Source organism: Oncorhynchus clarkii, chromosome 22 (genome assembly GCF_045791955.1).
Source record: "Oncorhynchus clarkii lewisi isolate Uvic-CL-2024 chromosome 22, UVic_Ocla_1.0, whole genome shotgun sequence".
NCBI classification, from domain to species: Eukaryota; Metazoa; Chordata; class Actinopteri; order Salmoniformes; family Salmonidae; genus Oncorhynchus; species Oncorhynchus clarkii.
This window is the reverse complement of record NC_092168.1, coordinates 44,954,403-44,981,526: the sequence shown is the minus strand read 5'-3', so window position 1 is coordinate 44,981,526 and position 27,124 is coordinate 44,954,403. Positions and strand designations below refer to the sequence as shown.

Genomic DNA, 27,124 nt, shown 5'->3' with positions numbered 1-27,124 from the left:
ATTATTTATTTCAGCTTTTATTTCTTTCATCACATTCCCAGTGGGTCAGAAGTTTACATACACTCAATTAGTATTTGGTAGCAATGCCTTTAAATTGTTTAACTTCCTAAACCACCTCCTAAACACCCTCTACCGTTTGGCAACATATGAAAATGCAATTGAAGAAAAAACCCTCACCTAGCACCAATCAATTTTTCGTCCAATCAGCTGTTACCCGTGCATGTTGTATGACGAAGGTGCACCAGAGACAGTGATAGAAAGGCACATGGGAAATTTGAGCTTTGTCTCTTGATGGGAGTGATGTCATCGGTTGATAGATGTGATGTCATCGGTTGATAGATGTGTGTAATGATAATTACAGCAGAAAGCTCCGGCTCCTTAGGCCTATGTTCTCCTCTGTTCTCCTCTCCTCTCTCCTGTTATCTCTCTCTGACTGCTAGCAAGTGAGGCCTTTTCGTACTACACCGGCTCCGACGCTAGTCGGACGTGGCAGGGCTTGCAAACTATTGCAGACTACAAAGGGAAGCACAGCTGAGAGCTGCCCAGTGACACGAGCATACCAGACGAGCTAAAAAACTTCTATGCTTGCTTCGAGGCAAGTAACACTGAAACATGCATGAGAGCATCAGCTGTTCCGGACGACTGTGTGATCATGCTCTCCGCAGCCGATGTGAAGGGCAACATTGACAAGGCCGCAGTGCCAGACGGATTACCAGGACGTGTACTCCGAGCATGCACTGACCAACTGGCCAGTGTCTTCACTGACATTTTTAACCTCTCCCTGTCTGAGTCTGTAATACCAACATGTTTCAAGCAGACCACCAGAGTCCCTGTGCCCAAGAACACTAAGGTAACCTGCCTACATAACTACTGACCTGTAGCACTCACGTCTGTAGCCTTGAAAAGCTTTGAAAGGCTGGTCATGGCTCACATCAACACCATCATCCCAGAAACCCTATACATACTCCAATTTGCATACAGATCCACAGATGATGCCATCTCTATTGCACTCCACACTTCCCTTTCACACCTGGACAAAAGGAACACCTATGTAAGAATGCTATTCATTGACTACAGCTCAGCGTTCAACACCATTGGGCCCTCAAATCTCCTCACTAAGCTAAGGACCCTGGGCCTAAACACCTCCCTCTGCAACTGGACCCTGGACATCCTGACGGGCTGCCCCAGGTGGTAAAGGTAGGTAACAACACATCTGCCACACTGATCCTCAACACAGGGGGCCCTCAGGGGTGCATGCTCAGTCCCCCATTCTCATCGATGGGGCTATACTGGAGCAGGTTGAGAGCTTCAATTCCTTGGCATCCACATCACCAACAAACTAGCATGGTCCAAGCACACCAAGACGGTCGTGAAACCTATTTCCCCTCAGGAGACTAAAAAGATTTGGCATGGGTCCTCAGATCCTCAAAAGGTTTTACAGCTGCACCATCGAGAGCATCCTGACGGGTTGCATCACTGCCTGGTATGGCACCTACTTGGCCTCCGACCGTAAGGCATTACAGAGGGTAGTGCGTACGGCCCAGTACATCACCAGGGCCAAGCTTCTTGCCATCCAGGACCTCTATACCAGGCGGTGACAGAGGAAGGCCCTAAAAATTGTCAAAGACTCCAGCCACCCCAGTCATAGACTGTTCTCTCTGCTACCGCACGGCAAGCGGTACCGGAGCGCCAAGTCTGGGTCCATAAGACTCCTGAACAGCTAATAAAATGGCAACCTGGACTGTTTGCAATGCCCCCCCCCTTCTACGCTGCTGCTACTCTCTGTTATTACCTATGCATTCTCAATTTAATAACTCTACCTACATGTACATATTACCTAAATTACCTCGTCACCGGTGGCACATTGACTCTGTACTGCTACCCCCTGTATATATCCCCGCTATTGTTATTTTCTGCTGCTCTTTAATTATTTGTTATTCTCATCTCTTACTTTATTTTTTTTTAGGTATTTTCTTAAATCTGCATTGTTGGTTAAAGGCTTGTAAGTAAGCATTTCACTGTAAGGTCTACTACACCTGTTGTATTCGGCACACATGACAAATAATATTTGATTTGATTCTGCAGCTCGGCGTCCGTTGTCGACTCCTATTCGCCGTTAGAACTGCTGATGCAGTGAATGCACTCATCCGTTCTTGAAGACCCATAATTCCTCTGCCGACTGCTTTGCGTTAATTGTCATTATCTCAATTCACTTGGAGTTTTAATTCATATTTTTATCACATGTTTGGTTCAGCCCACTCAGCATTATTGGAATGCCTGGAAGATCCTGTTTGAAAGCCCTCCTATAACAGATGCGAGTCCCTTCTCATCTTCTAATTTTCATGGATTACTTCCTGTGTTTAGAGATGTTCTGACTGTTGAAATAAACAAGAGATTAGTTGACGATTAATCATTCAGTTATTCCATTGATAATGTTGACAGTAGTTCATGATGGGTTACCGTACAAGTTGCATTACCATGAAGAGAATTTCCATTAAGTTCCCTCTCTCCTCATTTGTCATGCTTCTGCTGTGAAGACCCAGAAATCTGTGTTTGCAGGGTGGATGTTTTTGATGTCCTACGCTATAGAATAATGTAAGAGCACTAGCGTGCTGCTGCTGTGGCGGCGTGATGGCTGTGGCTAGAGGAGCACGTTGCCATACAATATTAATGACTCAGAGGCACCGCCACATGACAAGATGAATGTAATTGGCCCTCGCAGCTCTATCTGTGCATGTTAATGAGATGGGCTGGTATTTCATTCAGGTGCCACACACACTGGCGCTCCATTCTAGAATACAGCAACAAGGAAGGTGCCCCCTCACACACAAATAAATAAAGTCAGAAAATGTTATTCTCTAACAATACCAGAGCTTAATTCCATTTTTTTATTTGGCATGTTATGTTGTTGTACAACATTTTGACGTTGGCATGTTTGAGTGACCTTGACTGTGTTGACTGTGTTGATGGAAATTACTGTTGATGTAATTTGTTTGGTAGGTCTTGGCATTTTGACCCTACAGGTCGAGTAGTCAGTCTGTGAGTAACGGAGGTTCCAGGAAGAGAGGTGGAATGGAACCTGCACAGCACCTGTCCTGCCGGCCGGGAGCATTCCCTAGCTGTCCCCCTGGAACAAAGCTGCAGTCTCCACAACAGTTTACGGCCACCTCAGGAGAGAACACATGGCAATGTTGGCTGCCAACAGCTTGGCTCTGGCCTCCCCAGGGGCTGAAGGAAACATAGCACCAATAAAGCTTTGCTCTTAAAGGGGGAGGATACCAACCTGCAGATGGCCAAGCAGAGATTACTACACACATAGAGAACATCACTGTGTTCCCTATTCAATTGTGACCTACCTACTGTATTCTCATAGGTTTGTGCACATTTTATAAAATATCCAATCTCAAAATTGTTGCAGTGCAGAGTGAATGCTGCAGATGGAAGTGTCAGAAGTACTTCAGATTGTACCTTTTACTGATGGCATCATGGACATCATCACAACTCCTATAAAATAATAAATAACAATAAATAAAAATCTACTAATTTACTTTGTTTGCAAGGAGTTATCCCTGTCTGGAAGGATGTAGCTCAGCCTAGTGGAGAGTTATCCCTGTCTGGAAGGATGTAGCTGAGCCCAGTGGAGAGTTATCCCTGTCTGCAAGGATGTAGCTGAGCCCAGTGGAGAGTTATCCCTGTCTGGAAGGATGTAGCTGAGTCTAGTGGATAGTTATCCCTGTCTGGAAGGATGTAGCTGAGTCTAGTGGATAGTTATCCCTGTCTGGAAGGATGTAGCTGAGTCTAGTGGAGAGTTATCCCTGTCTGCAAGGATGTAGCTGAGCCCAGTGGAGAGTTATCCCTGTCTGGAAGGATGTAGCTGAGCCTAGTGGAGAGTTAACCCTGTCTGCAAGGATGTAGCTGAGCCTAGAGTAGAGTTAGCCCTGTCTGGAGTTGCAGACAAACACTCCTGTCTTCAGCTCTTTCAACTGTGTGTGTGTATGTGTGTATGTGTATGTGTGTGCGTGTGTGTGTGTGCGTATGTGTGTGTGTGCGTGTGTGTGTGTGTGTGTGTGCGTGTGTGTGTGCGTGCGTGCGTGTGTGTGTGTGTGCGCGCATGTGTGTCTGTGTGTGTGTCTGTCTGTGTGTGTGTGTGTGCGTGTGTGTGTGTGCGTGTGTGTGCGCGTGTGATTGCATGTGTGTGAGTGTGTGCGTGCGTGTGTGCGTGTGTGTGTGTGTGCGTGTGTGTGTGTGTGTGTGTGTGTCTGCGTGTGTGTGTGTGTGTGTGCGCGCGCATGTGTGTCTGTGTGTGTCTGTGTGTGTGGACTGGGAAGGACCTGCCCTCAGAGGGTTGGGGGAGGAGAAAGCAGGAGGACAGATGGTGTCCCTCATGGTGGCTGAAATAAAAGATGGAATTAGAGGACCCCGAGGTGTACACCAAATAGATGTGAGTGAACCTGCAGACACACAGTGAGCCAGATCCATGAGTGAGATAGGCTCAAACACACCACATCTGGTATACACATTTCTGTTCTAGCTGGGTAGAACCACTCCACCTCTCTGCCGTGGATAAACACCAGGCGGAGGTTACTGACCCTATATCGGAGTATCAGGATGAACATGATATGTCAAGCTCAAGAGATTGTGTCAAGTTTGAAAGATATTTGAATGGTCATATTTTGTTTCAGTTATGGTAGTGTGTTCGCTGTGTGTCTTTGAATAGCTTTGACATAGCTATAGTTAGAATACAAATTGAATCCAGGCTGTATCACATCCGGCCGTGATTGGGAGTCCCATAGGGCGGCTCACAGTCGGCCCAGCGTTGTTCAGGTTTGGCCAGGATGTCAATGTAAATAAGAATTTGTTCTTAAATGACTTAAATAAAGGTTAAATACAAATAAATAAAACAAACATTTTAAAAATATTATTTTATTTATCACATGCTCCGAATACAACAGGGTGTATGTAGTCCTTTACAGTGAAATGCTTACTTACAAGCCCTTAAACAACAATGCAGTTTAAATAAAAAATGATTGTTAATTAAGTAAAAAATATAAATAAAAAATGGATGAAGAGCAGCAGTAAAATAACAATAGTGAGACTATATACAGGGTATTACGGTACAGAGTCAATGTGGAGGCTATATACAGGGTATTACGGTACAGAGTCAATGTGGAGGCTATATACAGGGTATTACGGTACAGAGTCAATGTGGAGGCTATATACAGGGTATTACGGTACAGAGTCAATGTGGAGGCTATATACAGGGTGTACCGGTACAGAGTCAATGTGGAGGCTATATACAGGGGGTACCGGTACAGAGTCAATGTGGAGGCTATATACAGGGTGTACCGGTACAGAGTCAATGTGGAGGCTATATACAGGGGGTACCGGTACAGAGTCAATGTGCAGGGGAACTGGTTAGTCGAGGTAAGTGAGGTAATATGTACATGTAGGTCGAGTTAAAGTGACTATGCATTCATAATAACAGAGAGTAGCAGCAGCATTAAAGGGAGAGCGGGGGGGACAATGCAAATAGTCTGGGTAGCCATTTGATTAGCTGTTCAGGAGTCTTCTGGCTTGGGGGTAGAAGCTGTTTGGAAGCCTTTTGGACCTAGACTTGGCACTCCGTTGCCGCCTGCCGTGCGTGCGGTAGCAGAGAGAACAGTCTATGACTTAGGTGGCTGGAGTCTTTGACAACATTTAGGGTTTTCCTCTAGAAGCATCACAGAAGATCTTTTAGCTTGTAAATCTTTGTTGCTTGCGGGAGTTTAAAATGGTCAGTTATTTTTTGTCTTTCCTGTTTTCTGTCATTGATTCTAAAAAAAAGAGTCTGCTCCACCAAAGTGAGGACATGTTTGCGATTGAATTAACAGTCAATAAGAGATCCGTATCAAATCCACTGCGCCGCACGTAGCCTGAGGAATCCAAGCTTTTCATTACAAATGGAAATGCAAACAAATAAATGAAATCATCAATATTCTTCTTGAGAATGACTGATACCGATAAAATGTGTTTGTTATTGTAATTAATTAATATATAATGCTTTTAATATTTACACACACCATCTCAAATCAAACTTGGATTTCTCACCTTTTCAAATGCATTTAGAAGACTTCTTGATTAGAATCCATTAGCTCTGCATTGCCCTGTGGCTGACTGACTAACACACCATGTTAACAATGAACGTCTCCTACCCAAAAACCCTGCCTTCCCATCAATGAACGTCTCCTACCCAAAAACCCTGTCTTCCCATCAATGAACGTCTCCTACCCAAAAACCCTGCCTTCCCATCAATGAACGTCTCCTACCCAAAAACCCTGTCTTCCCATCAATGAATGTCTCCTACCCAAAAACCCTGTCTTCCCATCAATGAACGTCTCCTACCCAAAAACCCTGCCTTCCCGTCAATGAACGTCTCCTACCCAAAAACCCTGTCTTCCCATCAATGAACGTCTCCTACCCAAAAACCCTGTCTTCCCATCAATGAACGTCTCCTACCCAAAAACCCTGTCTTCCCATCAATGAACGTCTCCTACCCAAAAACCCTGTCTTCCCATCAATGAACGTCTCCTACCCAAAAACCCTGTCTTCCCATCAATGAATGTCTCCTACCCAAAAACCCTATCTTCCCATCAATGAACGTCTCCTACCCAAAAACCCTGCCTTCCCATCAATGAATGTCTCCTACCCAAAAACCCTATCTTCCCATCAATGAATGTATCCTACCCAAAAACCCTTTCTTCCCATCAATGAACGTCTCCTACCCAAAAACTCTGCTTTCCCATCAATGAATGTCTCCTACCCAAAAACCCTGCCTTCCCATCAATGAACGACTCCTACCCAAAAACCCTGCCTTCCCGTCAATGAACGTCTCCTACCCAAAAACCCTGCCTTCCCATCAATGAATGTCTCGTACCCAAAAACCCTGCCTTCCCATCAATGCATTAATAATGACGATATGGCCAAATGAAACTAAAGGCTGCCTGCCAAAATCAGACATTAAAATAACATTTGGATCAAATGGACCATTTGCTCACCCATTAAGTGTAGCAAAGTGTCTTTACAGATACCTTCATCACATTGTCTCTACAGACACCTTCATCACATTGTCTTTACAGATACCTTCATCACATTATGTCTCTACAGATACCTTCATCACATTGTCTTTACAGATACCTTCATCACATTATGTCTCTACAGATACCTTCATCACATTGTCTTTACAGATACCTTCATCACATTATGTCTCTACAGATACCTTCATCACATTGTCTTTACAGATACCTTCATCACATTATGTCTCTACAGACACCTTCATCACATTGTCTTTACAGATACCTTCATCACATTGTCTTTACAGATACCTTCATCACATTGTCTTTACAGATACCTTCATCACATTATGTCTCTACAGATACCTTCATCACATTGTGTCTCTACAGATACCTTCATCACATTGTCTTTACAGATACCTTCATCACATTGTCTTTACAGATACCTTCATCACATTGTCTCTACAGACACCTTCATCACATTGTCTTTACAGATACCTTCATCACATTGTCTCTACAGACACCTTCATCACATTGTCTTTACAGATACCTTCATAACATTATGTCTCTACAGATACCTTCCTCACATTGTCTTTACAGATACCTTCATCACATTGTGTCTTTACAGATACCTTCATCACATTATGTCTCTACAGATACCTTAATCACATTGTGTCTCTACAGATACCTTCCTCACATTGTCTTTACAGATACCTTCATCACATTATGTCTTTACAGATACCTTCATCACATTATGTCTCTACAGATACCTTCATCACATTATGTCTCTACAGATACCTTCATCACATTGTCTTTACAGATACCTTCATCACATTGTCTTTACAGATACATTCATCACATTGTGTCTTTACAGATACCTTCATCACATTGTGTCTCTACAGATACCTTCATCACATTATGTCTCTACAGATACCTTCATCACATTGTTTCTACAGATACCTTCATCACATTGTCTTTACAGATACCTTCATCACATTGTGTCTTTACAGATACCTTCATCACATTGTGTCTCTACAGATACCTTTATCACATTGTGTCTCTACAGATACCTTCATCACATTGTGTCTTTACAGATACCTTCATCACATTGTGTCTCTACAGATACCTTCATCACATTGTGTCTCTACAGATACCTTCCTCACATTGTCTTTACAGATACCTTCATCACATTGTGTTTTTACAGATACCTTTATCACATTGTGTCTCTACAGATACCTTCATCGAATGGTCTTTACAGATACCTTCATCACATTGTGTCTTTACAGATACCTTCATCACATTATGTCTCTACAGATACCTTCATCACATTGTGTCTCTACAGATACCTTCCTCACATTGTCTTTACAGATACCTTCATCGAATGGTCTTTACAGATACCTTCATCACATTGTGTCTTTACAGATACCTTCATCACATTGTGTCTTTACACGTACCTTTATCACATTGTGTCTTTACAGATACCTTCATCACATTGTGTCTTTACAGATACCTTCATCACATTATGTCTCTACAGATACCTTCATCACATTGTGTCTTTACAGATACCTTCATCACATTATGTCTCTACAGATACCTTCCTCAAATTGTCCTTACAGATACCTTCATCACATTGTGTCTCTACAGATACCTTCCTCACATTGTCTTTACAGATACCTTCCTCACATTGTCTTTACAGATACCTTCATCACATCGTGTCTTTACAGATACCTTCATCACATTATGTCTCTACAGATACCTTCATCGAATGGTCTTTACAGATACCTTCATCACATTGTGTCTTTACAGATACCTTCATCACATTATGTCTCTACAGATACCTTCATCACATTGTGTCTCTACAGATACCTTCCTCACATTGTCTTTACAGATACCTTCATCGAATGGTCTTTACAGATACCTTCCTCACATTGTCTTTACAGATACCTTCATCAAATTGTCCTTACAGATACCTTCATCACATTGTGTCTCTACAGATACCTTCCTCACATTGTCTTTACAGATACCTTCCTCACATTGTCTTTACAGATACCTTCATCACATCGTGTCTTTACAGATACCTTCATCACATTATGTCTCTACAGATACCTTCATCACATTGTGTCTTTACAGATACCTTCATCACATTATGTCTCTACAGATACCTTCCTCAAATTGTCCTTACAGATACCTTCATCACATTGTGTCTCTACAGATACCTTCCTCACATTGTCTTTACAGATACCTTCCTCACATTGTCTTTACAGATACCTTCATCACATCGTGTCTTTACAGATACCTTCATCACATTATGTCTCTACAGATACCTTCATCGAATGGTCTTTACAGATACCTTCATCACATTGTGTCTTTACAGATACCTTCATCACATTATGTCTCTACAGATACCTTCATCACATTGTGTCTCTACAGATACCTTCCTCACATTGTCTTTACAGATACCTTCATCGAATGGTCTTTACAGATACCTTCCTCACATTGTCTTTACAGATACCTTCATCAAATTGTCCTTACAGATACCTTCATCACATTGTGTCTCTACAGATACCTTCCTCACATTGTCTTTACAGATACCTTCCTCACATTGTCTTTACAGATACCTTCATCACATCGTGTCTTTACAGATACCTTCATCACATTATGTCTCTACAGATACCTTCATCACATTGTGTCTCTACAGATACCTTCCTCACATTGTCTTTACAGATACCTTCATCACATTATGTCTTTACAGATACCTTCATCACATTATGTCTCTACAGATACCTTCATCACATTGTCTTTACAGATACCTTCTTCACATTATGTCTCTACAGATACCTTCATTACATTGTCTTTACAGACACCTTCATCACATTGTCTTTACAGACACCTTCATCACATTATGTCTCTACAGATACCTTCATCACATTGTCTTTACACATACCTTCATCACATTGTCTTTACAGATACCTTCATCACATTGTCTTTACAGATACCTTCATCACATTGTCTTTACAGATACCTTCATCACATTGTCTTTACAGATACCTTCATCACATTGTCTCTACAGACACCTCCATCACATTGTCTTTACAGATACCTTCATCACATTATGTCTCTACAGATACCTTCATCACATTGTCTTTACACATACCTTCATCACATTGTCTTTACAGATACCTTCATCACATTATGTCTTTACAGATACCTTCATCACATTGTCTTTACAGATACCTTCATCACATTGTCTTTACAGATACCTTCATCACATTGCCTTTACAGATACCTTCATCACATTGTCTTTACAGATACCTTCATCACATTGTGTCTCTACAGATACCTTCATCACATTGTGTCTCTACAGATAGCTTCATCACATTGTGTCTCTACAGATAGCTTCATCACATTGTGTCTCTACAGATACCTTCATCACATTGTCTTTCCAGATACCTTCATCACATTGTGTCTCTACAGATACCTTCATCACATTGTCTCTACAGATACCTTCATCACATTGTCTTTACAGATACCTTCATCACATTGTGTCTTTACAGATACCTTCATCACATTGTGTCTCTACAGATACCTTCATCACATTGTGTCTCTACAGATACCTTCATCACATTGTGTCTTTACAGATACCTTCATCACATTGTGTCTCTACAGATACCTTCATCACATTGTGTCTCTACAGATACCTTCATCGAATGGTCTTTACAGATACCTTCATCACATTGTGTCTTTACAGATACCTTCATCACATTATGTCTCTACAGATACCTTCATCACATTGTGTCTCTACAGATACCTTCCTCACATTGTCTTTACAGATACCTTCATCGATTGGTCTTTACAGATACCTTCATCACATTGTGTCTTTACAGATACCTTCATCACATTGTGTCTTTACACATACCTTTATCACATTGTGTCTTTACAGATACCTTCATCAAATTGTCCTTACAGATACCTTCATCACATTGTCCTTACAGATACCTTCATCACATTGTCTTTACAGATACCTTCATCAAATTGTCCTTACAGATACCTTCATAACATTGTGTCTCTACAGATACCTTCCTCACATTGTCTTTACAGATACCTTCCTCACATTGTCTTTACAGATACCTTCATCACATTGTGTCTTTACAGATACCTTCATCACATTATGTCTCTACAGATACCTTCATCACATTGTGTCTCTACAGATACCTTCCTCACATTGTCTTTACAGATACCTTCATCACATTATGTCTTTACATATACCTTCATCACATTATGTCTCTACAGATACCTTCATCACATTGTCTTTACACATACCTTCATCACATTGTCTTTACAGATACCTTCATCACATTGTCTTTACAGATACCTTCATCACATTGTCTCTACAGATACCTTCATCACATTGTCTTTACAGATACCTTCATCACATTGCCTTTACAGATACCTTCATCACATTGTCTTTACAGATACCTTCATCACATTGTGTCTCTACAGATACCTTCATCACATTGTGTCTCTACAGATAGCTTCATCACATTGTGTCTCTACAGATACCTTCATCACATTGTCTTTACAGATACCTTCATCACATTGTGTCTCTACAGATACCTTCATCACATTGTCTCTACAGATACCTTCATCACATTGTCTTTACAGATACCTTCATCACATTGTGTCTTTACAGATACCTTCATCACATTGTGTCTCTACAGATACCTTCATCACATTGTGTCTCTACAGATACCTTCATCACATTGTGTCTTTACAGATACCTTCATCACATTGTGTCTCTACAGATACCTTCATCACATTGTGTCTCTACAGATACCTTCCTCACATTGTCTTTACAGATACCTTCATCACATTGTGTCTTTACAGATACCTTTATCACATTGTGTCTCTACAGATACCTTCATCGAATGGTCTTTACAGATACCTTCATCACATTGTGTCTTTACAGATACCTTCATCACATTATGTCTCTACAGATACCTTCATCACATTGTGTCTCTACAGATACCTTCCTCACATTGTCTTTACAGATACCTTCATCAAATGGTCTTTACAGATACCTTCATCACATTGTGTCTTTACAGATACCTTCATCACATTATGTCTCTACAGATACCTTCATCACATTGTGTCTTTACACATACCTTTATCACATTGTGTCTTTACAGATACCTTCCTCACATTGTCTTTACAGATACCTTCATCACATTATGTCTTTACATATACCTTCATCACATTATGTCTTTACAGATACCTTCCTCACATTGTCTTTACAGATACCTTCATCACATTGTCTTTACAGATACCTTCATCACATTATGTCTTTACAGATACCTTCTTCACATTGTCTTTACAGATACCTTCATCACATTGTCTTTACAGATACCTTCATCACATTGTGTCTTTACAGATACCTTCCTCACATTGTCTTTACAGATACCTTCATCACATTGTCTTTACAGATACCTTCATCACATTGTGTCTTTACAGATACCTTCCTCACATTGTGTCTTTACAGATACCTTCATCACATTATGTCTTTACAGATACCTTCATCACATTGTCTTTACAGATACCTTCATCACATTATGTCTTTACAGATACCTTCATCACATTGTCTCAACAGATACCTTCATCATATTGTGAAGGTTTCTAGTTTTAATGTCACACTCACAAGTACAGTGAAACGCCTTTCTTGAAGAAGCTTTAAACCCAACAATGCAGTAATCAATATCTAAACCCAACAATGCAGTAATCAATATCAATATAGCACTAAAATATAACAAGGTAGAACAAAAACACATGAGAAGGAAGATGCTATATGCAGAATCAATTCCAATACCATATTAACAATGTGCAGGGATACTGGAGTGATGGAGGTAGATATGTATAGGGGGAAGGTGACTATATACAGGGTCAGTTCCATATTAACAATGTGTAGGGATACTGGAGTGATGGAGGTAGATATGTATAGGGGGAAGGTGACTATATACAGGCTCAGTTCCATATTAACAATGTGTAGGGATACTGGAGTGATGGAGGTAGATATGTATAGGGGGAAGGTGACTATATACAGGGTCAGTACCATATTAACAATGTGTAGGGATACTGGAGTGGTGGAGGTAGATATGTATGGGGGAAGGTGACTATATACAGGCTCAGTTCCATATTAACAATGTGTAGGGATACTGGAGTGGTGGAGGTAGATATGTATAGGGGGAAGGTGACAGGGATACTGGAGTGATAGAGGTAGATATGTATAGGGGGGGAAGGTGACTACATACAGGCTCAGTTCCAGTACCATATTAACAATGTGCAGGGATACTGGAGTGATAGAGGTAGATATGTATAGGGGGAAGGTGACTATATACAGGGTCAGTTCCATATTAACAATGTGCAGGGATACTGGAGTGATGGAGGTAGATATGTATAGGGGGAAGGTGACTATATACAGGCTCAGTTCCATATTAACAATGTGTAGGGATACTGGAGTGATGGAGGTAGATATGTATAGGGGGAAGGTGACTATATACAGGGTCAGTACCATATTAACAATGTGCAGGGATACTGGAGTGATGGAGGTAGATATGTATGGGGGAAGGTGACTATATACAGGGTCAGTTCCATATTAACAATGTGCAGGGATACTGGAGTGATGGAGGTAGATATGTATAGGGGGAAGGTGACTATATACAGGCTCAGTTCCATATTAACAATGTGTAGGGATACTGGAGTGATGGAGGTAGATATGTATAGGGGGAAGGTGACAGGGATACTGGAGTGATAGAGGTAGATATGTATAGGGGGGAAGGTGACTACATACAGGCTCAGTTCCAGTACCATATTAACAATGTGCAGGGATACTGGAGTGATAGAGGTAGATATGTATAGGGGGAAGGTGACAGGGATACTGGAGTGATAGAGGTAGATATGTATAGGGGGAAGGTGACAGGGATACTGGAGTGATAGAGGTAGATATGTATAGGGGGGAAGGTGACTACATACAGGCTCAGTTCCAGTACCATATTAACAATGTGCAGGGATACTGGAGCGATAGAGGTAGATATGTATAGGGGGAAGGAGACAGGGATACTGGAGTGATAGAGGTAGATATGTATGGGGGGAAGGAGACAGGGATACTGGAGTGATAGAGGTAGATATGTATAGGGGGAAGGTGACAGGGATACTGGAGTGATAGAGGTAGATATGTATAGGGGGAAGGAGACAGGGATACTGGAGTGATAGAGGTAGATATGTATAGGGGGAAGGTGACAGGGATACTGGAGTGATAGAGGTAGATATGTATAGGGGGAAGGTGGCAGGGATACTGGAGTGATAGAGGTAGATATGTATAGGGGGAAGGTGACAGGGATACTGGAGTGATAGAGGTAGATATGTATAGGGGGAAGGTGACAGGGATACTGGAGTTATAGAGGTAGATATGTATAGGGGGAAGGTGACAGGGATACTGGAGTGATAGAGGTAGATATGTATAGGGGGAAGGTGACAGGGATACTGGAGTGATAGAGGTAGATATGTATAGGGGGAAGGAGACAGGGATACTGGAGTGATGGAGGTAGATATGTATAGGGGGAAGGTGACATGGATACTGGAGTGATAGAGGTAGATATGTATAGGGGGAAGGAGACAGGGATACTGGAGTGATGGAGGTAGATATGTATAGGGGGAAGGTGACAGGGATACTGGAGTGATAGAGGTAGATATGTATAGGGGGAAGGAGACAGGGTACTGGAGTGATAGAGGTAGATATGTATAGGGGGAAGGTGACAGGGATACTGGAGTGATAGAGGTAGATATGTATAGGGGGGAAGGTGACTACATACAGGCTCAGTTCCATATTAACAATGTGCAGGGATACTGGAGTGATAGCGGTAGATATGTATAGGGGGAAGGTGACAGGGATACTGGAGTGATAGAGGTAGATATGTAAAGGGGGAAGGAGACAGGGATACTGGAGTGATGGAGGTAGATATGTATAGGGGGAAGGTGACAGGGATACTGGAGTGATAGAGGTAGATATGTATAAGGGGGAAGGTGACAGGGATACTGGAGTGATAGAGGTAGATATGTATAGGGGGGAAGGTGACAGGGATACTGGAGTGATAGAGGTAGATATGTATAGGGGGAAGGAGACAGGGATACTGGAGTGATAGAGGTAGATATGTATAGGGGGAAGGAGACAGGGATACTGGAGTGATAGAGGTAGATATGTATAGGGGGAAGGTGACAGGGATACTGGAGTGATAGAGGTAGATATGTATAGGGGGGAAGGTGACTACATACAGGCTCAGTTCCATATTAACAATGTGCAGGGATACTGGAGTGATAGCGGTAGATATGTATAGGGGGAAGGTGACAGGGATACTGGAGTGATAGAGGTAGATATGTATAGGGGGGAAGGAGACAGGGATACTGGAGTGATAGAGGTAGATATGTATAGGGGGAAGGTGACAGGGATACTGGAGTGATAGAGGTAGATATGTATAAGGGGGAAGGTGACAGGGATACTGGAGTGATAGAGGTAGAAATGTATAGGGGGGAAGGTGACAGGGATACTGGAGTGATAGAGGTAGATATGTATAGGGGGGAAGGTGACAGGGATACTGGAGTGATAGAGGTAGATATGTATAGGGGGAAGGAGACAGGGATACTGGAGTGATAGAGGTAGATATGTATAGGGGGAAGGAGACAGGGATACTGGAGTGATAGAGGTAGATATGTATAGGGGGAAGGTGACAGGGATACTGGAGTGATAGAGGTAGATATGTATAGGGGGGAAGGTGACTACATACAGGCTCAGTTCCATATTAACAATGTGCAGGGATACTGGAGTGATAGCGGTAGATATGTATAGGGGGAAGGTGACAGGGATACTGGAGTGATAGAGGTAGATATGTATAGGGGGGAAGGAGACAGGGATACTGGAGTGATAGAGGTAGATATGTATAGGGGGAAGGTGACAGGGATACTGGAGTGATAGAGGTAGATATTTATAGGGGGGAAGGAGACAGGGATACTGGAGTGATAGAGGTAGATATGTATAGGGGGGAAGGAGACAGGGATACTGGAGTGATAGAGGTAGATATGTATAGGGGGGAAGGAGACAGGGATACTGGAGTGATAGAGGTAGATATGTATAGGGGGGAAGGAGACAGGGATACTGGAGTGATAGAGGTAGATATGTATAGGGGGAAGGTGACAGGGATACTGGAGTGATAGAGGTAGATATGTATAGGGGGGAAGGAGACAGGGATACTGGAGTGATAGAGGTAGATATGTATAGGGGGGAAGGAGACAGGGATACTGGAGTGATAGAGGTAGATATGTATAGGGGGGAAGGAGACAGGGATACTGGAGTGATAGAGGTAGATATGTATAGGGGGGAAGGAGACAGGGATACTGGAGTGATAGAGGTAGATATGTATAAGGGGGAGGAGACAGGGATACTGGAGTGATAGAGGTAGATATGTATAGGGGGAAGGAGACAGGGATACTGGAGTGATAGATGTAGATATGTATAGGGGGGAAGGAGACAGGGATACTGGAGTGATAGAGGTAGATATGTATAGGGGGAGGAGACAGGGATACTGGAGTGATAGAGGTAGATATATATAGGGGGAAGGAGACAGGGATACTGGAGTGATGGAGGTAGATATGTATAGGGGGGAGGAGACAGGGATACTGGAGTGATAGAGGTAGATATGTATAGGGGGAAGGAGACAGGGATACTGGAGTGATAGAGGTAGATATGTATAGGGGGGAAGGTGACAGGGATACTGGAGTGATAGAGGTAGATATGTATAGGGGGAAGGTGACAGGGATACTGGAGTGATAGAGGTAGATATGTATAGGGGGGAAGGTGACTACATACAGGCTCAGTTCCAGTACCATATTAACAATGTGCAGGGATACTGGAGTGATAGAGGTAGATATGTATAGGGGGGAAGGTGACAGGGATACTGGAGTGATAGAGGTAGATATGTATAGGGGGAAGGTGACAGGGATACTGGAGTGATAGAGGTAGATATGTATAGGGGGAAGGAGACAGGGATACTGGAGTGATGGAGGTAGATATGTATAGGGGGGAAGGTGACTACATACAGGCTCAGTTCCAGTACCATATTAACAATGTGCAGGGATACTGGAGTGATAGAGGTAGATATGTATAGGGGGGAAGGTGACTACATACAGGCTCAGTTCCAGTACCATATTAACAATGTGCAGGGATACTGGAGTGATAGAGGTATGCTGTCATGAAAAAGTCAACTACGTACAGTACAACATCAAGAACTTTAACTAACCATATTTTTTGCAGTATCTTGGTCTAGTGTTTTTACTTCTGCAAACCCTGATCTGTTTCACCTGTCTTCACCCCCCCACCCACCCACCCCATCCCACCCCCACCAGGTGTCTCCCATTTCCCCCGTTATCCCCTGTGTTTTCTGTTGGCCTGTTGCCAGTTTGTCTTTTCAAGTCTTACCAGCGTGTTTTCCCATTTTCCAGTATATCTAGTTTCTGTTTTCTTGTCCTCCCGGTTCTGACCATTCTGCCAGCCCTGACCCTGCCAGCCGTTCTGTCCCTGATTGACTGTGCCTTGGATTACTGACCTCTGCCTGCCGTTGGCCTGCCCCCTTTTCTGTAATAAACATCTGAGATTCGAACTGTCTGCCTCCTGTGTCTGCACCTGGGTCTTATCCTGAGTCATGTTATGGGCTTCAGAAAAAGGATGAAAAGTTGCCAAAAAAAATACGGTTAGTAGAGGTGTTCTGTTGGTTAACAAACTCATGTTCATGTTCCCATGTGAGAAACACGTGAGGAAGTGCATCTTTATGTTCTGTCTATCAGCACACAAGATCTTCTTCCTGGCAGTGGGCAACATGCTCATCAGAACCCATTGCTGAAAGGCAGAGATCTGCCAAGCAAAATTCCAGTCTGGGCCTGTGCCTCATACAGACACAGACAAATTCATCTCTGTTATCCCTTAGACTAAAGTGTTGCGTAAGTGGTCAGCTGCTCGATTAAACTCTGGGTCCATACGTGACTCTAGAACCAGGAGCGCCACCCTCTCACTGACTGTAGAACCAGGAGCTCCACCATCTCTCTGACTCTAGAACCCTCTCTCTGCCTATAGAACCAGGAGCATCACCCTCTCTCTGACTGTAGAACCAGGAGCACTACCCTCTCTCTGACTGTAGATCCCTTTTTCTGACTGTAGAATCAGGAGCACCACCCTCTCTCTGACTCTAGAACCCTCTCTCTGACTGTAGAACCAGGAGCTCCACCATCTCTCTGACTCTAGAACCCTCTCTCTGCCTATAGAACCAGGAGCATCACCCTCTCTCTGACTGTAGAATCATCTCTCTGACTGTTGAACCCTCTCTCGGATTCTAGAATCCTCCCTCTCTCTGACTTTAGAACACTCTCTCTGACTCTAGACCCCTCTCTCTGACACTAGAACCCGCTCTCTGACTGTAGAACCATCTCTCTGACTGTAGACCATCTCTCTGACTGTAGAACCCTCTCTCTGACTCTAGAACCAGGAGCGCCACCCTCTCTACAGGTTATGGGTTACAGGTCCCCCTCTCCTTCCCGAAATTCGAAAGATGCTAACCCCTGCGAAAATCGTGATTTGTCCAAATAACCATTGACAGAACCCAAAACACCACAACTACTGCTGCTGTTCGTTAGCCCACGCATCCCAGTCATTCCTGACAGATGATGTGGTACCAGTTATGTTGACGTAGATCTGTCCACGAGAGAGACAGACAAGTATTTTATAGCGCTGTCAGAGATCATTGATCGGGGAAAGCAAGGTTTCATTGAAGGTTTCATAAAAACGTTAAAGTGCCATTTTACAGATCAAGTTGCTCTTGTATAAGTGCAACATCACACCGTAGTTGATCAAGATGGACTTAGAAAACTGTAGTTCTTGGAGTTAAAGCTCTAGCCTCTTTGGTTGGTGTACAGTTTCAGCATCTTGTCATAAGGTCTGCACAGGGTTGAACTAGGAAGCCTTTACCCTGGTGCTGGTCTAATATATATGGGCGGAAGAATGGCCAACAGCTGGAATCTCTCTAGTGGCCAGAGTAAACACGCTCCCTTCATTAATTAAAACCCTCAAACACAACATGCATATGCATTCAAGCTAATATCATACCATTTAGATAGAGATGGAGGATCTTATTTTTGGGCCAGTTTGCTACAGCAGGAAAATAATCCTGCAGCAACAGAAAACATGAAATATTATGTGGATTATAATTAATGGACATTTTTGTTGGAGTTGATACAGTCTGAATTTTTCTAAGTGGAAATAACAAACTTCAGAAGCCTTTTAAAAACCTCAAATACATTGCAAGGTTTACATCTCCGGTAACATGGTAACTACATCTGCATAACAGAGAAATAGCTATGCCTCCATCACGTCAATTCCAACGTGTTTGGGTAGATTGTATTATAATGAATAACATGATATAGTTTTCATAGAGACTTTGGGCCTATCATTCAATTATATTCACATGTTCAGAGTAACTCATGTTCTCAGCCCATATTACACAACTGCGTTGTTGTTATTTGACATTACCCCACTGCAAAGTTCAGTGCTGAGCCTCAGAACAGCACATGTACTTGTCATTTATATGCTATCTCATACCTCTGTAAATATTCTGAATAGAATCTAGCAGCAAGCTGATCCTTAGGTAGCAAGCCATGTAGCTAGGCTAGTATGTTTACAACACCATAACAAGTACTGCTTATAAGACAAACAGCCAAGCAAAATAGTAGTTGGAAACATTTGTCTCCTGTTGCCAAGATTTTGTCTGTAATTTAATCATCATCAAAAAATTATTTTGTCAAATTACAGGAAATCGTGTCAGATATTTAAGGTCTTTCAGCTCGTATTTAATATCCTCAGTGAATGATTTAATTGGAGTTTGTCATATTTCAGGTGCCCTGCATTTCAGATTCCATCACTCCTCTTCATTTGTCATCTGTCAAATTATTTCCCCTCTGCGTGTCACTTTAATTTGCCAAAACAGACCTGTTCAGAGATGCCTACTGTTTCAGATCAAAGTAAATCACATTTGGGTCGATTTTTTTTGTATTTTGACTTCATATTGATGGTCATGTTAGACTGATACAATTGCGTGAAATTGTAAATCCCATTTACCTACGTCTTGACCAAATGTGAGCACCATTATGTCTTACCGTTTGCATTTAAGGTACATTCAATAGACATCTTTAAGTCAATGTCAGTAATGTTAATTAAGCCATATTCCATGTAAGATACTTTATTGCTAACACAACTACTGTAGACATAGCCTTTGTTGCCGTCGTATCATATTCCATAACTCTTGCCAAGAAAATAACAATGGTGGACCCATATATTGTGAAGGTTAAGAAAAGAGGAATCTAGTGAAACTACCGTACCTCAATCTTTAAAGAGAGCTTCACTTCTGCACGTAAAGAAAGCTGGGCTTTGGCCTGGCTCCAGACTGCAGGCCACGGTGGAACCAGGATAGAGAGTTACTGCAGGCTATTACCGTGTTTTTAACACGTTCGTATTTCTGCACGCTCGTCTGAACAATGCCATAGAAAACCGTTTCTTATCATTCTTCCAGCTACTCAGGGGCACATCTGAATTATGGGCAGCGTGTCTGACACACATTTATGGTTGCCTCCTGACGGTTTTATGGAACTCATTATCAGCTTTGTGGCCTTGCTTCTGAAAAGGGAACCTGTGTAGCCAGCAGCTCCTCCACAGACCACATTTAATGTCCTCTCTCTCTCAGAGGGAGGAGAGAGAGAGAGGGACAGAGTCCCAGGCTCCTCTGGAAACACTAGCACCCCATCCACCCCTCACAGTGGATCAGTGTTGGAGCAGTGTGATGTGTCTGTCTGAAGGGGTAGAGAGCAGAGTGGTAGACTACAGATCCAGACCTAGGGTTTTATTTACCTCACCGGCAACGCCTCATTATGATGGTGTTAATGAGGAGCAGAAGCAGCTGCCCACATGGAGGATGTGGGGGTAGCCGGGATGTGGATGTAGGGGAGGCTGGGTGGCTGCTTTGGGGTAGGCTGGGTGGCTGGGAGTGGGGGAGGCTGGGTGTGGTAGACTCGGTGGTTGGGAGGCTGGGTGTGGGGAGGCTGGGTGTGGTAGACTGGATGTCTGGGTGACTGGGTGTGGGAAGGCTGGGTGTGGGAAGGCTGGGTGGCTGGGTGTTGGGAGGTTGGGAGGCTGGGTGTTGGGAGGTTGGGAGGCTGGGTGTGGGAAGGCTGGGTGGCTGGGTGTTGGGAGGGAGGTTGGGAGGCTGGGTGTGGGGAGGTTGGGTGGCTGGGTGTTGGGAGGTTGGGAGGCTGGGTGTTGGGAGGTTGGGAGGCTGGTGTGGGGAGGTTGGGAGGCTGGGTGTTGGGAGGTTGGGAGGCTGGGTGTTGGGAGGTTGGGAGGCTGGGTGTTGGGAGGCTGGGAGGTTGGGAGGCTGGGTGTTGGGAGGTTGGGAGGCTGGGTGTTGGGAGGTTGGGAGGCTGGGCGTTGGGAGGCTGGGAGGTTGGGAGGCTGGGTGTGGGAAGGCTGGGTGGCTGGGTGTTGGGAGGTTGGGAGGCTGGGTGTGGGGAGGTTGGGAGGCTGGGTGTGGGGAGGTTGGGAGGCTGGGTGTTGGAAGGCTGGGTGGCTGGGTGTGGGGAGGCTGAGTGGCTGGGTGTTGGAAGGCTGGGTGACTGGGTGTTGGGAGGTTGGGAGGCTGGGTGGCTGGGTGTTGGGAGGTTGGGTGGCTGGGTGTTGGGAGGTTGGGAGGCTGGGTGTTGGGAGGCTGGGTGGCTGGGTGTTGGGAGGTTGGGAGGCTGGGTGTGGGGAGGCTGAGTGGCTGGGTGTTGGGAGGTTGGGAGGCTGGGTGTTGGGAGGGAGTTCCTGTCCAGGGACTAGCATCCGGTCTCACTGGAGCCCAAGCCCTGCCTGTGTGGCTGCTTACTCAGGAAGAGCTATTAATTAACATCTCAAACCAAAGGAATTTAAGGTATTTACTCTTCATGAGCTGTTGCTTTTAAGGGCAGATATACATTTAAAGTAAATTATATAAGTTAAATGATTCTGAAGAGATATATTATGATTGTGTGATATGCGTTAATAAGGGGAAGGGGGATACCAAGTCAGTTGTACAACTGAATGCCTTCAACTGAAATGTGTCTTCCACATTTAACCCTCTGAATCAGAGAGGTGTGTCTTCCACATTTAACCCAGCCCCTCTGAATCAGAGAGGTGTGTTTTCCACATTTAACCCAGCCCCTCTGAATCAGAGAGGTGTGTCTTCCACATTTAACCCAGCCCCTCTGAATCAGAGAGGTGTGTCTTCCACATTTAACCCAGCCCCTCTGAATCAGAGAGGTGTGTCTTCCACATTTAACCCAGCCCCTCTGAATCAGAGAGGTGTGTTTTCCACATTTAACCCAGCCCCTCTGAATCAGAGAGGTGTGTTTTCCACATTTAACCCAACCCCTCTGAATCAGAGAGGTGCAGGGGGCTGCTTTAATCAACATTCACGTCAACAACGTGTTAACTGCCTTGTTTGGGGTTAACTGCCTTGCTCAGGGGCAGAATGACAGATTTTTACCTTGTCAGCTCGGGGACTTGATCCAGCAACCCTCCAGGCTGCCTGCCACCCTCCAGGCTGCCTGCCACCCTCCAGGCTGCCTGCCACCCTCCAGGTAGGTCTACATACTTCATTAGAAAGATTCACCAGGTTTTGGCAAATGGGTTGGATTTAATCGTGTGTGGTTAATGACTTTCAGTAACTCCTGAGGAAATCAACCTTCTCTTTTTTAAGTTTAAACGTCATTACATGAATCGCCTCCAAGTGGATTTTATGTTCCCTGTAGTTTAACTATCTTCATCAGGTGCACATCTGACCCTGTACCTCAAATATAGATAAGATGCTAGCTTGTTTACTGAAACCAGAATTATTATCTTTTTAATTAAAAATATATTATGATGTGGGATACTAGTGTTGTCGGTTTCTGAAAAGCATGCTTTAGTTGAATTAATTTCCCTACCATAAATAGGATTGTGTTTCCAGAGGTATTGAGTAAGAAGCAGTACAATGCCATGGCTTGGCCAGCACTATCCTGGCTGCTGAGCTGACAATGGGAAGGCTCCTCAGCTTTGAGTTGAAATGCCAGACAATTGATCCCTGAAAATGGAGAAGCCTTATTAAAGAGATATTTCAGGATATTAATGGGATACTTCAGGATATTAAAGGGATACTTCAGGATATTAAAGGGATACTTCAGGATATTGAAGGGATACTTCAGGATATTAAAGTGATTCTTCAGGATATTAATGGGATACTTCAGGATATTAAAGGGATACTTCAGGATATTAAAGTGATTCTTCGGGATATTAAAGGGATACTTCAGGATATTAAAGGGATACTTCGGGATATTAAAGGGATACTTCAGGATATTACAGGGATACTTCAGGATATTAAAGGGATACTTCAGGATATTAAAGGGATACGTGAGGATATTAAGAGATACTTCAGGATATTAAAGGGATATGTCAGGATATTACATTGATACTTCAGGATATTAAAGGGATATGTCAGGATATTACATTGATACTTCAGGATATTAAAGGGATGCTTCAGGATATTAAAGGAATGCTTCAGAATTTTGGCAATGAAGCCCTTTATCTACTCTCCCAGAGTCAGATGAACTTGTGGATTCTGTTTTGACATTTTGTTTGTATTATGTATTTTACCTTTATTTTACTAGGCAAGTCAGTTAAGAACAAATTCTTATTTTAAATGACGGCCTAGGAACAGTGGGTTAACTGCCTTGTTCAGAACAACAGCTTTTTTACCTTGTTAACTCGTGTATTTGATCTTGCAATCTTTTGGTTACTAGTCCAACGCTCTAACCACTAGGGTACCGGCCGCCTCATATCTCTTTGCCCAGTATGAAGGAAATTGTGAACTAGAGTTGAGGCAATTGCTAACTAGCGTTAGTGCAATGACTGGAAATCTATGGTAACTGCTAGCATGCTAGTAGATACCATAGACTTCCGGTCATTGCATTAATGCTAGTTAGCATCGGTTGAGAAACTACCTCTGACTTCCTTCATACTGGATGCAGAGACAGAAAAATGGTATCCATGACTTCATCTGACTCTGAGGTAGTATATAAAGGGCTTCGTTGCCAAAATCCTGAGGTATCCCTTTAAGACTGAGGAGCTTTGTGTTAAAAAAACAGGCTTAGACATGTTTTTTTCTTGGCTTTGCTTTTTTTTGTTTAGAAATGTAGACATATCTGATATTGGCAGAAAACTTAAATTATTGTTAATCTAACTGCACTGTCCAATTTACAGTAGCTTTTACAGTGAAAGAAATTAACCAACTAGGCACATTTGGGCAGTTGTGATACAACATTTTGAACAGAAATGCAATGGTTCATTGGATCAAAACTTTGCACATACACTGCTGCCACCTAGTGGCCAAGATCTAGATTGCACCTGGGCTGGATTAATACATTATTGTCACGATCGTCGTAAGAAGCGGACCAAAGCGCAGCGTGGTGTGAATGCATCATTTTAATGGATGACGAAAACACAAAGTAAAATGAACAAAACAATAAATGAACAACGACCGTGAAGCTATATACGAAATTTGCTGACACAAACACTACACATAGACAATCACCCACAACCCACAATAACAAAACAGGCTACCTAAATATGGTTCCCAATCAGAGACAACGTCTAACACCTGCCTCTGATTGAGAACCATATCAGGCCAAACACAGAAACAAATCAAATCAAAATTAAATCAAATGTATTTATATAGCCCTTCGTACATCTACTTATTTCTTAAAGTGCTGTACAGAAACCCAGCCTAAAACCCCAAACAGCAAGCAATGCAGGTGTAGAAACAGACAAACTAGACAGACAACAGAATGCCCACTCAGATCACACCCTGACCAAACAAAACCTAAAAACATACAAAGCAAACTAAGGTCAGGGCGTGACAATTATGTCCTTTCTCTTGCATTTCAAAGATGATGATACATAACACATGTTTTTTTCTTTTATCTTTTTCCAGATCTAATATGTTATATTCTCCTACGTTCATTTCACATTTCCACAAACTGCAAAGTGTTTCCTTTCAAATGGTATCAGGAATATGCATATCCTTGCTTCAGGTCCTGAGCTACAGGCAGCTAGATTTGGGTATGTCATTTTAGGTGAACATTTTAAAAAGGGACAGATCCTTAAGGCAAAAACTAAAGTAGGGTGATTGGTTTGGGTGGATGGTTCAGCGTATAACATGAACTTCTAGCATCCCAATGGCTGCATGTTCAAATCTCATCACGGATGACTTTAGCATTTTTTTCTCATTAGCAACTTTGAAACTACTTACTACCCTTTAGTTACTTTGCAGCTACTTAGCTAACCCTTAACCTAACCCTAACCTAACCCTAACCTTAACCCTAACCTTAACCCCTAACTCTAAACCCTAGTCTAGCAAACATTAGCCACCTAGCTAATGTTAGTGTTAGCCACTGAGCTAATGTTAGCCACAACAAATTGGAATTCATAATATATCATACGTTTTGTAAATTTGTAACATATTGTACAAATTGCAATTAGTGACATATTGAACGAATGGCAATTCGTAACATATCATATAAAAATGGATGATGGACATCCACAAATGAATACATACAATACGAAGCATAATATAGTATACATAGCGGAGTGTCGCGGATTTACATGTACTATGTTACATCTACCGCTGAGTCCAGGTTGATATGGAGGGTGTGGCTTAACATTGAGATGTGAAAACAGAGACCTTAAGAACCGGAAGTGGACATGAGAGAAGTGTGCAGTTACCGTCAACTAGAGAAATAACCCATTGATTAGTAAATACAGTAGCTACCACGTACTGTATATTGGTATAGGTCTATATGCTTTTGGTATTGGTAGGCTATCTATTGCTACACAACTCCATAAGTATTCCCTGTATTCCACATTTACAATACTTTGCATTTCGGATGTACATAGTTTAAACAGCTTCAATAATATTGGGCGTAGGAGGGATTCTCCATCTTGTTCTATTATACAGATTATTCTCACGCATTTCTTTATGAGACAAGGCCTTCAGTAATCCGTATCCTTTAGTGAGAGAACCCCATGGAGATGCATTAAAGAGATGAATTGGTATCATCCCCCGTGTCAGACTCCTCATCTGTCTCTGTTCGCCTCCATTGAGCACAATTTATTTTATTTGTGTTGTTGCATTATTAGGCGGAAGAAAAGCATTGCATTAATAAAGCCTGACTATACTGAATCCACAGGAAGCCTGCGTTAGCTCAGGAGGCTGTGACTGCTGCTTGACCTGATATATTATTATAGATGTAGGATCTCAATTTGATCACTCTGTCCTGCCAGCACTAACACATGGTTATGTTAACAGTATAGGCACTTTTCACGTAGCTTCATTTTGACAAGCTAATAGCCTAACCACCGACCGAGCAACATAATGGACTAAACGTTCAAATCCTGTTGCTGCAAAATTAATTTGCTTCAACAATACAGGTCAAATTAAGATCCTACATCTGTACACTCTGTGTTCAAATCAAAGGTACCTCTGATCACGTACAATGTAATTCCTTTTTTAATTATAATTACTTGCTTCTATGTTAACTCACACAATACTATTATAACTCACACAATACTATTACAACTCACACAATACTATTACAACTCACACAATGCTATTACAACTCACACAATACTATATCAACTCACACAATGCTATTATAACTCACACAATGATATTACAACTCACACAATGCTATTATATCTCACACAATACTATTACAACTCACACAATGCTATTACAACACACGCAATGCTATTACAACTCTGACAATGCTATTACAACTCACACAATGCTATTACAACTCACACAATGCTATTACAACTCTGACAATGCTATTACAACTCTGACAATGCTATTACAACTCACACAATGCTATTACAACTCTGACAA

The 27,124-nt window shown here is 42.6% G+C and overlaps 1 protein-coding gene across 1 annotated transcript; it reads right to left on the bottom strand.

Annotated features, from left to right (window-relative positions):
• Window positions 1-21,057: 21,057 nt before the first annotated feature.
• On the bottom strand, window positions 21,058-22,008 carry LOC139380136 (uncharacterized). The gene has a single exon (XM_071122580.1). The coding sequence runs from the start codon at window positions 22,006-22,008 to the stop codon at window positions 21,058-21,060; it is 951 nt and encodes a 316-aa protein (XP_070978681.1).
• Window positions 22,009-27,124: the final 5,116 nt, after the last annotated feature.

Excerpts from the sequence above, each read along its gene's own strand:
- LOC139380136 (XM_071122580.1), bottom strand. The coding sequence starts at position 22,008 with ATGCTAGTCCCTGGACAGGAACTCCCTCCCAACACCCAGCCTCCCAAC.